Source organism: Spermophilus citellus (genome assembly GCF_964194105.1).
Source record: "Spermophilus citellus genome assembly, chromosome: 7".
Lineage (NCBI taxonomy): Eukaryota > Metazoa > Chordata > Mammalia > Rodentia > Sciuridae > Spermophilus > Spermophilus citellus.
The window spans coordinates 25,201,486-25,213,713 of record NC_138188.1 but is presented as its reverse complement, the minus strand read 5'-3'; the positions used below and the strand labels follow the sequence as shown (position 1 = coordinate 25,213,713).

The 12,228-nt window shown below is 49.2% G+C and overlaps 1 protein-coding gene across 2 annotated transcripts; it reads left to right on the top strand.

The window, feature by feature from the left end:
• Positions 1 to 4,088: 4,088 nt before the first annotated feature.
• Positions 4,089 to 11,944, top strand: QARS1 (glutaminyl-tRNA synthetase 1). 2 transcript variants are annotated; one of them, XM_081302505.1, is made up of 24 exons: positions 4,089 to 4,412; positions 4,553 to 4,700; positions 5,212 to 5,321; positions 5,477 to 5,552; positions 5,765 to 5,829; positions 6,361 to 6,414; positions 6,546 to 6,606; positions 6,957 to 7,028; positions 7,162 to 7,247; positions 7,637 to 7,723; positions 8,769 to 8,868; positions 8,985 to 9,063; positions 9,148 to 9,256; positions 9,355 to 9,485; positions 9,592 to 9,684; positions 9,799 to 9,936; positions 10,011 to 10,098; positions 10,185 to 10,328; positions 10,438 to 10,542; positions 10,738 to 10,830; positions 10,916 to 11,043; positions 11,139 to 11,205; positions 11,280 to 11,405; positions 11,801 to 11,944. In XM_081302505.1, the coding sequence occupies exons 1-24, from the start codon at positions 4,242 to 4,244 to the stop codon at positions 11,849 to 11,851; spliced, it is 2,382 nt and encodes a 793-aa protein (XP_081158631.1). In that variant the 5' UTR covers positions 4,089 to 4,241; the 3' UTR covers positions 11,852 to 11,944. The 2 variants fall into 2 exon arrangements, with proteins under 2 accessions (XP_081158631.1, XP_081158630.1); XM_081302504.1 differs by having other exon boundaries at positions 4,091 to 4,412; positions 6,954 to 7,028.
• The last annotated feature ends 284 nt before the right edge of the window (positions 11,945 to 12,228 follow it).

The following is a 12,228-nucleotide window of genomic DNA, read 5'->3' as shown; positions in this document are numbered from 1 at the left end:
CAGCTCATTCCCTGTGGTCATGAAGCCCTAGTGTCATCAGCTCTCTGGAGCTGCCGGCTGCCTTGTCATCACACTGGTTCAGAGTGCCATATGGAGATGACTGATTGGCATCACTATCAAGATCTCAATACATCTGAGGAGTAGAGAAGTGCTCTGTGAACCTCTGGTGCTAATAGTATGGTATGAAAGCTGGAGACACTGGAGGACTTGGTGTGGGGTTGGGAGGTCCTGTGGGTATCTTTTCTGTTTTCAAGTCTTTGTTGTTGTTTGAAAACCACCTGTATTCCTCTTGGGGAGAACAGAGCAGGAAGAAAACTACTGTGAGGAAGATCCTGTTCTAAAAAAAGGACAGAGCTGGGCATCATGTCACATGCCTATAGTTCCAACAACTGGAGTCTGAGGCAAAAGGATTGCAAGTTCCAGGCCAGCTTGACCCTGTCTCAAAATAAGATGGGCACAGTGGTGCACGCCTGTAATCCCAGCAGCTGGGGAGGCTGAGCAGGAGGATTGTGAGTTCAAAGCCAGTCTTAGCAAAAGTGAGGTGCTAATTAACTCAGGGATATGGCTGGGGAAATGACTCAGTGGTCCAGTGTCCCCGAGTTCAATCCCTAATACCAAAAGTAAGTAAGTAAATAAAAAGGGTTGGGGATGTGGCTCAGTGGTAAGCACCTCTTCTAGATCCAATCCCTGCTACCAAAAAATAAAAAAGGACAAGACCAGAACTAATCTTGTCTGGCTTTATATTAGAGGGAGAAAACTGGATCTTTCTAAGCTGTTTCTTCCCTTAAGAGCCCCTGAGACCTTGGCTCCTGGCAACTGTCCCAAGCTATTCATCCACAGTGATTGGCAGGTCTGTTCAGCATCACAGCCTATGCAGCTTTATACGTGCACCTTGTGAGATGCTTTCTTATAGCCAGGCATGGTGGCACACACCCTGTAATACCATCAGGCAGAGGCTAGAGGAGTGCAAGTTTGAAGGCAGCCTGAGTAACTTTTCTTGGCACTAGGGATTGAACCCAGGGGTGTTTTACCGCTAAGCCACATCCCCAGCCCCTTTTGAGACATGGTCTCGCTAATTTGCTGAGGTTGGTCTCAAACTTGTGATTCTTCTGCTTCAGCCTCCTGAGTTGCTAGGATTATAGGCATGTACCACTGTGCCCTGCCAGCCTGAACATTTTAATGAGGCTCTGTCTCAAAGTTAAAAGGGGCTGGGGATGTAACTGGTAGAGAGTGCTTGCCTTGCATGCATGAGGCTCTGGATTCAATCCCCAGTGCCACAAAACAACTACTTTTCTCCTGATAATGCTGCCTCTTTTGTTTTCCAATTGTTTGAGGAGCATTTAGAGAAGTGGAGCAGCAATAAGAGGTTAGGCAGTGTCTTGGCAGCCCTGTAGGTTGATCCCCATTCCCAATTTCATGTGGCTCAGCATTCAAGCTTTGCTAGTAGTTCTTGGCCTCAAATGGAGTTGGGTGGCAGGGAGTAGATGGAGCTCCTGGGGAAGTCTAATCCCATGACCAATTTTTTTTTTTTTTCAGTGGGGACAACCTAAGGGTCATGTGGGGCTGCTGGCTGTGGAGATGACCTTGAGCTGCGGTCTTGCAGAGATGGTGGAACTGCTAACTTGTTTGCTGGTATTATCAGCTGTGATGCTGCTAGAGGGCCTGCTATGTAGGCATGGGCTGCAACAGGATTGTGCTTTAATGTTAGTAACCCTGTTGCTGCTGAACCCATGATGCCTAACCCCTGTGGAATCTGCATGAGGCTGCTATGACCACAAGGACTGTGGCCTCTACTGCTTCTATGCCATCCGCTTATGCCAGAGGGACCTGTTCATTGGCTTGGCTGCTGAGCCCTACCCCATGCCCCAGTGTTCCTTGCCGGCTGCTGCCTGGCTTTTCTCTTTCTTTTGCTTTCCTGGAAACAGGGCCAGAAGCTCCTGCAGGCAGGCTAACCTCTAGACTGGGGCCATAGAACTTTTGCATTTCTACTTTGTGTAAATTATGATTCCAGAGGACTGGCTAGACATCCTCTATTCCATGCCACTTCCACTTATGACATGCTTGGTGGCACCAGTGGAGCTACTATGTGATCCTGTTGCATGGAGCTTTAAGGTCCACAGGGTACAATGAGGAAACCAAGGTAGTATAGACCCTGACCTTACTGAGGGGGCCATCAGTAGACTTGCAGGCCTTGGTGATGGTAGTAGCTGTGCTACTTGAAAATTTTTTGATGGCATTAGGTGCCAAGAGAACAGTGGCAGTGGTAGGCACTGTGCATGGTTCTGTTCATAATGGGCACCTTTGTGCTGGACTGGACTCCTGCAGCTGCAGACTTGCTGGTCTGCATAGCCACACAGTGCTGGTATGGCTATGGCTCTGCTTCTAACTGCTATTTATTTATTATTAATATTTTTTGGTACTGGGAATTGAATCCAGGGGAACCACTGACCTATATCCCCATTCCTTTTTTTATTTTTTAGTTTTTTGAGATAGGGTTTTAGGGTTTAAGTTTCTTCTGATGCCACCAAAGGATTCAATGCAGCACAATTACCACCATCACCAAGTCCTGCAAGTATGGTGATGGCCCCCTTAATGGGGTCAGGGCCTTGCAAAATTGTTGAGTCTGACCTTGAACTTGAGATCCTCTTGCCTCAGCCTCCAGTCACTGAGATTTCAGGCATGTGCCACCATGCCCTACCCAGGTGTGCCCCTGCACAGCTCAGCAGCTCAGGCAATGTGTGCCCAGTACCATGTGTGGCCAGCTCCCTGCCAGGCATGCTGCCATCCCCAAAGGATGTGAGAGTTTGCTGTGGAGTCTCTTGCTCCAACACATCTGCTAACCCCATATCATCATATGGCACACTCTTGATCCAGGAAAGAGAGAGAGACTGTCAGGTCCAAGAAGGGGGCGCCATCTGAGCCTGGACAGTACTTCTGCAGTGGAACCACGTCTCCTACTTAACTCCTGTACCTGGCCTTCATTGTGCAGTGCACTAGGCATCACATGGGGGCCATGGGGACCATAGGGAGGTAAGAAGCCTCAGGACATGGGATTGGACCTGGATATTGATGCAGCAGAACCTGGCACCTGGTTATTATGTGGGACCCAGATGCATGTTCAAACAGGGAACTAACTGGTCGTTGGTGGTATATGAGCACAAAGCAGGTCACAGGATTTGGTTTCAGCTTCGTCTGGACACTGTCCAATTCTTGAAGATACAATATGAGTGACACCAAGGCCTCCAAAGGCCTGAGCTCTCCTCCCAAATCTGGGGGTTTCCTTATATCATCAGTAGCTGGATCACCCACCCTCTACAGGAAGAACACAGTTTATATGTTGTTTTAGACAGAAGGTCCTGGAAGACCAGTGATAATGTGGGGAGACAGCCAAGCACAAAAGCCATAACCATGAATATGCCATCTCCTCTGTCCCACCTGTCCCAACCTCAAAGGCCTGCAGAATGAGCTGGGGTTGTAGCTCAGTTGGTAGAGCACTTGCCTAGCACGTGTGAGGCACTGGGTTTGATCCTCAGTACCTCATAAAAATAAATAAAGATATTGTGTCCGTATACAACTTAAAAAAAGCCCTGCAAAAGCATTTTGAAGTCATAACTTGCTTGTGATTGATTTTCCTGACATTTGCATGCTCTGGCAACAGTGTGGCACAAAATTTTAAACTAAATGATCATAGAAATTTTCTGAGGTCCCTCCAGGCCCAAACCTTTCCTTTTCCTCTCCTGGCCAAGTGAGTCCCAGTGGGCACCTAAATTTTGGATTTGTGTGGTTCCTCTATAGGCTATATTGCACATTCTTTTCCATGCAGTCTAGATCGGAATTTCCTGTGATTAATTTTGCTCAACTGTTTCCATGACAACCTCAAAGCTGTGACATCAAAAACGCGACGGGAACTCACATTTGCTTCCCGAGAACAATATTGGGATCACTTCCCAGGGCTGAAAGATAAAAGTCAAAGAGCAAAAGGTCAGGCCCGCTTTTTCCTTCTTCCTCAATATTTAACACTTTCCCTGCAGGCCCGAGGCAAATCTAAAAGTTCTACTGACCCCACCCTGTCATCAGGCCTGTTGCAAGGATATGGAAGCCAAGCGGCCGAAAAGGCTGGTGTGGCTGCTCTCTATCCCTTAAATGGCGTCGACAACCTGGAAAGTTCCGCCCCCCTCCACCGAGAAAGGACACCATTGGCTCTCCTCATAGGTTTCATTCTTTTATTGGTCAATGGGAGGATGCCGACGTGCAGATTCGGCCCAAAGTTTCTTTTGGTTTCCGGTGTTCTTACGATGGCGGCTCTAGACTCTCTGGCGCTTTTCACCGGCTTGGGCCTGAGCGAGCATAAGGCCCGTGAGACGCTCAAGAACGCTGCTCTGAGCACGCAGCTGCGCGACGCGGCGACTCAGGTGCGCGCTCTTCTGCCCCTGGCGGGGGTGGTGCCCCAAAGCAGCTTGGGGCAAGGTACAAATCCCAATCTGTTCCCCCTGTCCTGCTGTTGCCTTTCTCACTGGTCGTGGGGCTTTACCCCTGATCCCTCTAACCGCAGGCACAGCAGACTCTGGGCTCCACCATCGACAAGGCTACCGGGACCCTTCTATATGGCTTAGCTTCCCGACTCAGGGATACCAGGCGTCTCTCTTTCCTCGTGAGCTATATAGCCAGTAAGAAGATCCACACTGAGCCTCAGCTGAGCGGTGAGACCCCTGCCTGTAATACCAGGTCCACCCCTAGTCCCTCCTTTTATCCAAGATCCTATCTGCCCTTTTTGCCAGGTTACTCAGTTTCTTTCTCGTTTTGTTGCTTTTTTTTTTTTTTTTTTTGGTACTGGGGATTAAACCCGGGCTGGGGGGCGGGGGCTTTACCACTGAGCTACATCCCTAACCCTTTTTATTTTGAGATGTATGGCAAAATTGCCCAGGCTGGCCTCAAACTTGTGATCCTCCTGCCTTAGTCTTCTGAGTTTGTTTCTGCACAGACATTGGGCATGGAGGGGATGGCCTCTAGTGAGATTAATAGGGGAACTGTCATGATGAGGAGCCTTCCTCAGAACACATGTTTCTTCCCTTATACCTGAGGACTTTTGGGGTTGTGCCAGGGCTTAACCTCTCAGGAGACCAAATTGTTCTAGGTTTCTTGGGGTTAGAGCCCTGTGTACTCAATTCTTGGAGCTGAGTTGATACAAACTCATTGCCTTTCCTTTTTCAGCTGCCCTTGAATATGTGCGGAGTCACCCCCTGGACCCTATTGACACCATGGACTTTGAGCAGGAATGTGGTGTGGGTGTCATGGTGACCCCAGAGCAGATTGAGGAGGCTGTAAGTCTTTACCAGGGCATCACCTGCCTCCCCAGTCCTGGCTCTGGAAAGGAGTGATGTAGTTTCTCTAACCAGGAAGACCCAAGGTGAGGGTGTTGGTTCTTAGAATGTCTCAGAAGGGGCTTTCCTGAACCATATGGTTTGGATTTCTTTAGGTGGAGGCCACCATAAATAAACACCGGGCTCAGATTCTAGTGGAGCGTTACCGGTTCAACATGGGGCTGCTGATGGGTAAGCAGAGCCTGGGGAGAAGAGTTACGGTGTTCTCTCTGGTCATGCCTTTTCTGGGCACGAGTGGGGGTTGGGAAAATAGGAGCACCTTACCCGTGTTCTGGCTGGGCCCAGGCTTTGGTTCTTATTGTCAGCTAGGACCTTTCCTTGGGGAGGAGGGGGAGGAATATCCTTTTTTACCTTCCTGTAGCTTCTTGTGCCCATGCTCCTAGGAGAGGCTCGGGCTGCGCTTAAGTGGGCAGATGGCAAAATGATCAAGCACGAAGTGGACATGCAGGTGGGCGCCTCCCTGAACTGAAGCTGGCAAAGACTCTGGCATGGACATGGCCTGAAATCCACTGAGGGATAAAATTGGGGAGGAGATGCCTGTCAGTATTCTTAAGTGGATCCCACTGTGGAGGGTGTAGCACCTGAGTCTCTGGGCTATGTCTAATTTGGGTTGAATCACTTTAGTCTGCCCTTAAATTTCCCATAAATGGGTAATGTGGCTTTCATGTCAGGATGCAGGCATAGATTCATAAGAGGATGATGGCTAAGGTAGATTGCTTGTCTTGATGCTGGGCCCACAGTTCTTCTCTATAAATGGAAGCCTTTTTTATCTGGGTCCTCTATGGACCCTCAGGAAGAGGAAAGCGTTGGAGGCCCTCAGAACTACATGAGGAGATGAGATGGTTGTGCTAGGTAGCCACATTCTTCCAGGCAGTGCTGGTACAAAGACTAGGAAGCCCTTGGGTGGGTGGATAGAGGCATTCAGGGGATCCCCGAAAGAGGATATTCTTGTTCCTGCCTGACTCTGGTCTTTGCTCAGGTCCTCCACCTTCTGGGTCCCAAGATGGAAGCTGACCTAGAAAAGAAACCCAAGGTGAGTCTGGGCATGGCCCAGGTTCCTGGAGGTAAAGTAGGATAGAGTGAGACTCGAATTGGAGAAGGGAGTGTCTGATCACTATCCTCTGCCCAGGAGAGATTCTGACCCAACTTTGGTCCTTCTCTCAGGTGGCTAAGGCTCGTGTGGAAGAAACAGACCAGAGGACAGCAAAAGATGTGGTGGAGAATGGTGAGAGACTTTAGAATCCTGTTACATTTAGCTCTCTTTCTTCTGGGCATTCTCTTTGAAGAGTCCTTACAGCCCAGGCTCCTCACAACTTTGGCTTATTCAACACCATGCCTTCTGCCTCAAAACTGGGATTCCTGGTGTTTCCATTGTTCCCTTTCTCCAGAGACTGTCTTAGGAGGCTTCAGAAGTCTGACTCTCTATATCATGTCTCTGGAATTGAATAAGAAGGGCATGCTCAGAGCTGTTCTGATTGCAGGATAAGGATGGTAGTGATATCAACCTCTCTGAGCTGAAAATGGAGGCTATATTCAAAGGACGAATTTTTTTGGTTTCTTCCTTCTCACCAGCAGTTGAGGCTGCTGGACAGACCTTGTCTCTGATGGAGCAGCTCCGGGGTGAAGCCCTGAAGTTCCATAAACCTGGTGAGTGGGCATGTTGAAACCCTGGAGTTGGGGGAGGGGGACTAGTTCTTGGCAATGACTCCTGCAGCCAGGCCCCTAGGGTCAGGATCGTTGGGCTACAGCTTGGTCCTCAGGTTTGTTCTGGTCTTGGCAGGTGAAAACTACAAAACCCCAGGCTATGTGATCACTCCACACACCATGGATCTACTGAGGCAGCACCTGGAGATCACTGGGGGGCAGGTATAGGCATATGGCCAAGCAAGCTAGTGCCATCAAGTATCTCCTTGGATGTACCTCCATACTACCTCATCTCATCCATTTCCATGGGAAGGGGCATATGTTTCTTTTCTTTTTTTTCCCCCCGTATACCAGGGATTGAACCCAAGGGCACTTAACCACTGAGCCATATCCCGGCCCTTTTTTATACTTTACTTTGAGACAGGATCTGATTCAGTTGCTTAGAACCTTGCTAAGTTGCTGAGGTTGGTTCTGAACTTGCAATTCTTCTGCTATAGCCTCCAGAGCCACTGGGATTAAAAGTGTGCATGTCACACCTAGCTGGACCATATGTTTTTTTTTTAGGTCTGAGCTTTGGCCTCATTCCTCTGCTCCCATCCCCCTTATCTCAGGTACGTACCCGGTTCCCGCCAGAACCCAACGGAATCCTGCATATTGGACATGCCAAAGCCATCAATTTCAACTTTGGCTATGCCAAGGTAAGTATGTGATAAGGGCCCTGGCAAGCAAGATAACCTCTGTCTCTTCCTATGACTGAATACCAGAAAGGTGATCCTGTCTTACTTTTTGTTCTCAATGTGCCTGGGTGGGCAGAGGCCATGGGGGAACAACATGTATGTCAAATACATAGGAACCTATTGAACATATTGGAGAAAAAATTCTGAAAAGATTATGTTGTTACCCCAACTTTGTATAAGAGATGCCTTCTCTGGGGCATTTATTATTTTAAAAATTTATTTATTTATCTATTGATATATCTGTGTATCTATCTATCTATCTATTTATTTATTTATGTTTTGATCCAAGGGATTGAACTCAGGGGCACTCGACCACTGAGCCACATCGCCAGCCCTATTTTGTATTTTATTTAGAGACAAGGTCTCACTGAATTGCTAAGCACCTTGCTGTTGCTAAGGCTGGCTTTGAATTCGAGACATTCCTGCCTCAGCCTCCCAAGTTGCTAGGATTAGAGGCGTGTGCCACTATGCCCGGCTCTATCCCTAGCTCTTTTTATTTTTTATTTTGAACCAGGGTCTTGCTAAGTTGCTTTGGGCCTTGCTAAGTTGCTGAGGCTGGCTTTGAACTCACATTTCTCCTGCCTTAGCCTCCCAGGCCATTTGGAATTACAGGCATGTGCCTCTGCGCCTGGCCCTATGGAGCGGTTAGATGCAGGAAGATGAGAGAAGTTATTGAAGGCATTTTTTATTTTTTATTTTTTAAAGAGAGAGCGAGGAGAGAGAGAGAGAATTTTTAATATTTATTTTTTAGTTCTCGGCGGACACAACATCTTTGTTTGTATGTGGTGCTGAGGATCGAACCCGGGCCGCACGCATGCCAGTTGAGCGCGCTACCGCTTGAGCCACATCCCCAGCCCCTATTGAAGGCATTTTTAATTCTGATATGCAAGAGCTCTGAGAATCTCCTAGTTTTATGAGCCAAATCCTCAGGACCTTTATGACCCTTATGAGTTTTATGTGGGCTTGATAGTTATGTGGGTGGTCACAGATATTCTGACTCTCCTAGGCCAACAATGGTATCTGTTTTCTGCGCTTTGATGACACCAATCCTGAGAAAGAGGAAGAAAAATTCTTCACTGCTATCTGTGACATGGTGGCCTGGTTAGGTACAGACTGGGTGAGGCGTGGGCAGGGCTGGTTGTCAGTGGACCTCTTTTCGGGCCATGGCCTGCCATTGGGTATTTCTTGCTGGTTGCTCATACTGTGTTTCATATTGCCCCAGGTTATACACCTTACAAGGTGACATATGCGTCTGACTATTTTGACCAGCTCTATGCTTGGGCTGTGGAGCTCATCCACAGGTGAGGCCACGACCATAATGTAGAGCCAGGTAGAGTGACCAGATCATGGCCCTGCTGGGTACTACTCATACCCCTCCCCCACAGGGGTCAGGCTTACGTGTGCCATCAGCGAGGGGAGGAGCTCAAAGGCCACAACCCTCTGCCCTCACCCTGGAGAGACCGTCCCTTAGAGGAGTCACTGCTGCTCTTTGAGGTGGGCTTCTGGAAGGGCAGCTTGGTTTGGGTGGGCCAAGAAGCTGAGGATGAGATGCCCCTGGGTTTAGAGGCAGCCTGAGTCCTTGTTTCCTTCAGGCAATGCGCAAGGGTAAATTTTCAGAGGGAGAGGCTACACTGCGTATGAAGTTGGTGATGGAAGACGGCAAGATGGACCCTGTGGCCTATCGAGTCAAGTATACACCACACCACCGTACAGGGGACAAATGGTGGGTGTGGACATGGGATGGTGCAATGGAGCTGTGGAGCAGGCCAGTGGGCAATGGGGTAGAGCAGAGGGACTAGATGGTATAACCCACTGCCTATGCCCCGTAGGTGCATCTATCCCACGTATGACTACACACACTGCCTCTGTGACTCCATTGAGCATATCACCCACTCACTCTGCACTAAGGAATTCCAGGCCCGGTGAGGGAACTGGGGCCGTAGGGTGGGTGGGATCAGTGGGATTCTAGCAGCCCTTCTTGAGGTTTCTCCATTGTCCCAAAGGTGGCCAGCTCTAACCCTACTCTTCTATCCTAGACGTTCTTCTTATTTTTGGCTGTGCAATGCACTGGACGTATATTGCCCTGTGCAGTGGGAGTATGGCCGTCTCAATCTGCACTATGCTGTTGTCTCTAAGAGGAAGATCCTTCAGCTCGTAGCAGCTGGTGCTGTGCGGTAAGTGTGGCTTTTTGGATGGGTACTAATGGTGTGTGCTTTCAAAGGCCTTCTCACCACCTCCTCATCCACAGGGACTGGGATGACCCACGACTCTTCACACTGACTGCTCTGCAACGGCGGGGCTTTCCGCCTGAGGCCATCAACAACTTCTGTGCTCGGGTATAGCCCAGTGGGCTAGGTGGGCAGATAGAGGCTGAGTGTGGTAATTTGAGGTTGTGGCTATAACTGATGAACTCTCCTGCCAGGTGGGAGTGACAGTAGCACAGACCACAATGGAGCCACATCTTCTTGAAGCCTGTGTACGTGATGTGCTGAATGATACGGCTCCACGGGCTATGGCTGTGCTGGAGTCACTACGGGTTGTCATTACCAACTTTCCTGCTGCCAAGGTGGGCCTGCCTCCATGTTGTATGTGTGTATATATAGGTGGCTGGGTATGTGCCTGGGTATGGGGGTCCTACTGCTTGGTGTGATTCAGATACCTATCTTCTGCTATAGCCCTTGGACATCCAGGTGCCCAACTTTCCAGCTGATGAAACCAAGGGCTTCCACCAGGTTCCTTTTGCACCCATAGTCTTCATTGAGAGGACTGACTTCAAGGAGGTGAATAGGGGATAGAGGGACCTAAATGTGGGGAAGAGGGTCCTGTTGCTTCTGTCTTGCCTTGGGGCTCTTTCATCTCCTAATCCATTTCCTACTTCAGATAAACCAATCTCTGCTGGACATGCAGGTGGAAGAGAGCCTTATTCTTGTCTGATTCTTACAATCTCTTGTGTTTACCTCACTTCCTATCTCTAGGAGCCAGAGCCAGGCTATAAGCGTCTAGCTTGGGGCCAGCCTGTGGGCCTGAGACATACAGGCTATGTCATTGAGCTGCAGAATGTTATCAAGGTGAGAGGCTGGGTTCAGGATTTGTGTTTAGCCAAGAGTCCTGGTGGTGATTCCCTGGTCTGGTTGCAAACTTCCCCACTTCCAGGATCCTAGTGGCTGTGTGGAGAGCCTAGAGGTGACCTGTAGACGGGCTGACGCTGGAGAGAAGCCCAAGGCTTTTATTCACTGGGTTTCACAGCCTTTGATATGCGAAATTCGCCTTTATGATAGACTGTGAGTGAATAGAGCTGGGATGGGTGCAGTTACAAGATGGGCATTGTGTGCTGTGGCTGCCCAGATATGCGTCTGACCTTCACTCTTGACTACAGATTCCAGCACAAGAACCCTGAAGATCCTGCTGAGGTGCCAGGTGGATTCTTAAGTGATCTGAACCCGGTAGGATCATGGATTGGGGTGCAAGGGTGGTGGGCCTCTGTGACTGGATAGCTTTTTGACTTCCCTAACTGCAGGCATCACTACAAGTGGTGGAGGCAGCATTAGTGGATTGTTCTGTGGCCCTGGCAAAACCCTTTGACAAGTTCCAGTTTGAGCGCCTCGGGTACTTCTCTGTGGATCCGGATAGCCGCCAAGGACAGGTACTTTGCTTTACCCAACTGCCCCTTTCTGTAACAGTAATGTTCCCTGCCATTTGTTGCATTAAGCATTCTGCCCACATTGCCTTAGTTAATTGTCACTTACTGAGAAATCTCAGAGGTTAAGTCCATGCACAAACTTATAGGAACCCTACCTTTTTTACTCTGAAGTAGTGGCAGGCATAGGGGTTGTTATCCTTAAGAAATTAAGGTCCAGGGCCATCAACTCCTTACCCCAAGTCATAAAGTTATTGAGAACCCGGGTCTCCTGACCCCCTGGGTCCCTTAGCTCCTCTGGGATGAGGAGGGAGTTTTGGGAGGTTTTGTCTGGTGAAACCTACCTAGGTCTCCTGGCCTGGTTCTGGCTTGGTGGTTATTCTTCTCCCTGTGTCCTCTAGCTTGTCTTCAACCGAACAGTCACACTAAAGGAGGACCCAGGAAAGGTGTGAACTGGAAGTACTGCGGACCTACCTCATCCTCCTGGAAGCAGGGGTGTCTTCACCACCCCACACTCCATGTCAATAAAGAATAGCTAAATTCCACTGGAGTCTGTGTTGTCAACCCTTTTAGCGTCTGAGGGCCCTGGAGACATGCTGTGGATGGTGGGGTTGGGCTTGTGACAGCTTTGAAATCATTGGTGCACTTCTTGGTGCTGGAGGGCAGGGCTTTGGGTGGAATTAACATCCTCTGCACCTTGTTTTGAGGGACTGGAGGGTTCTGGAAGTGCTGCTTCATAGTTAGGAGCCCTGTGCCAAAGGGGATGTAGGTTTATGTCTGTGCCAGGCAGATGGAGAGAGGCCTATTTCCATCATTCAGCAAATAATTA

Coding starts and splice junctions, on each gene's coding strand:
- QARS1 (XM_081302504.1), top strand. CDS start 4,242: ATGCCGACGTGCAGATTCGGCCCAAAGTTTCTTTTGGTTTCCGGTGTT. Junction 5,322..5,476: donor CAGAGCAGATTGAGGAGGCT/GTAAGTCTTTAC, acceptor GGATTTCTTTAG/GTGGAGGCCACCATAAATAA. Junction 7,724..8,768: donor TCAACTTTGGCTATGCCAAG/GTAAGTATGTGA, acceptor TGACTCTCCTAG/GCCAACAATGGTATCTGTTT.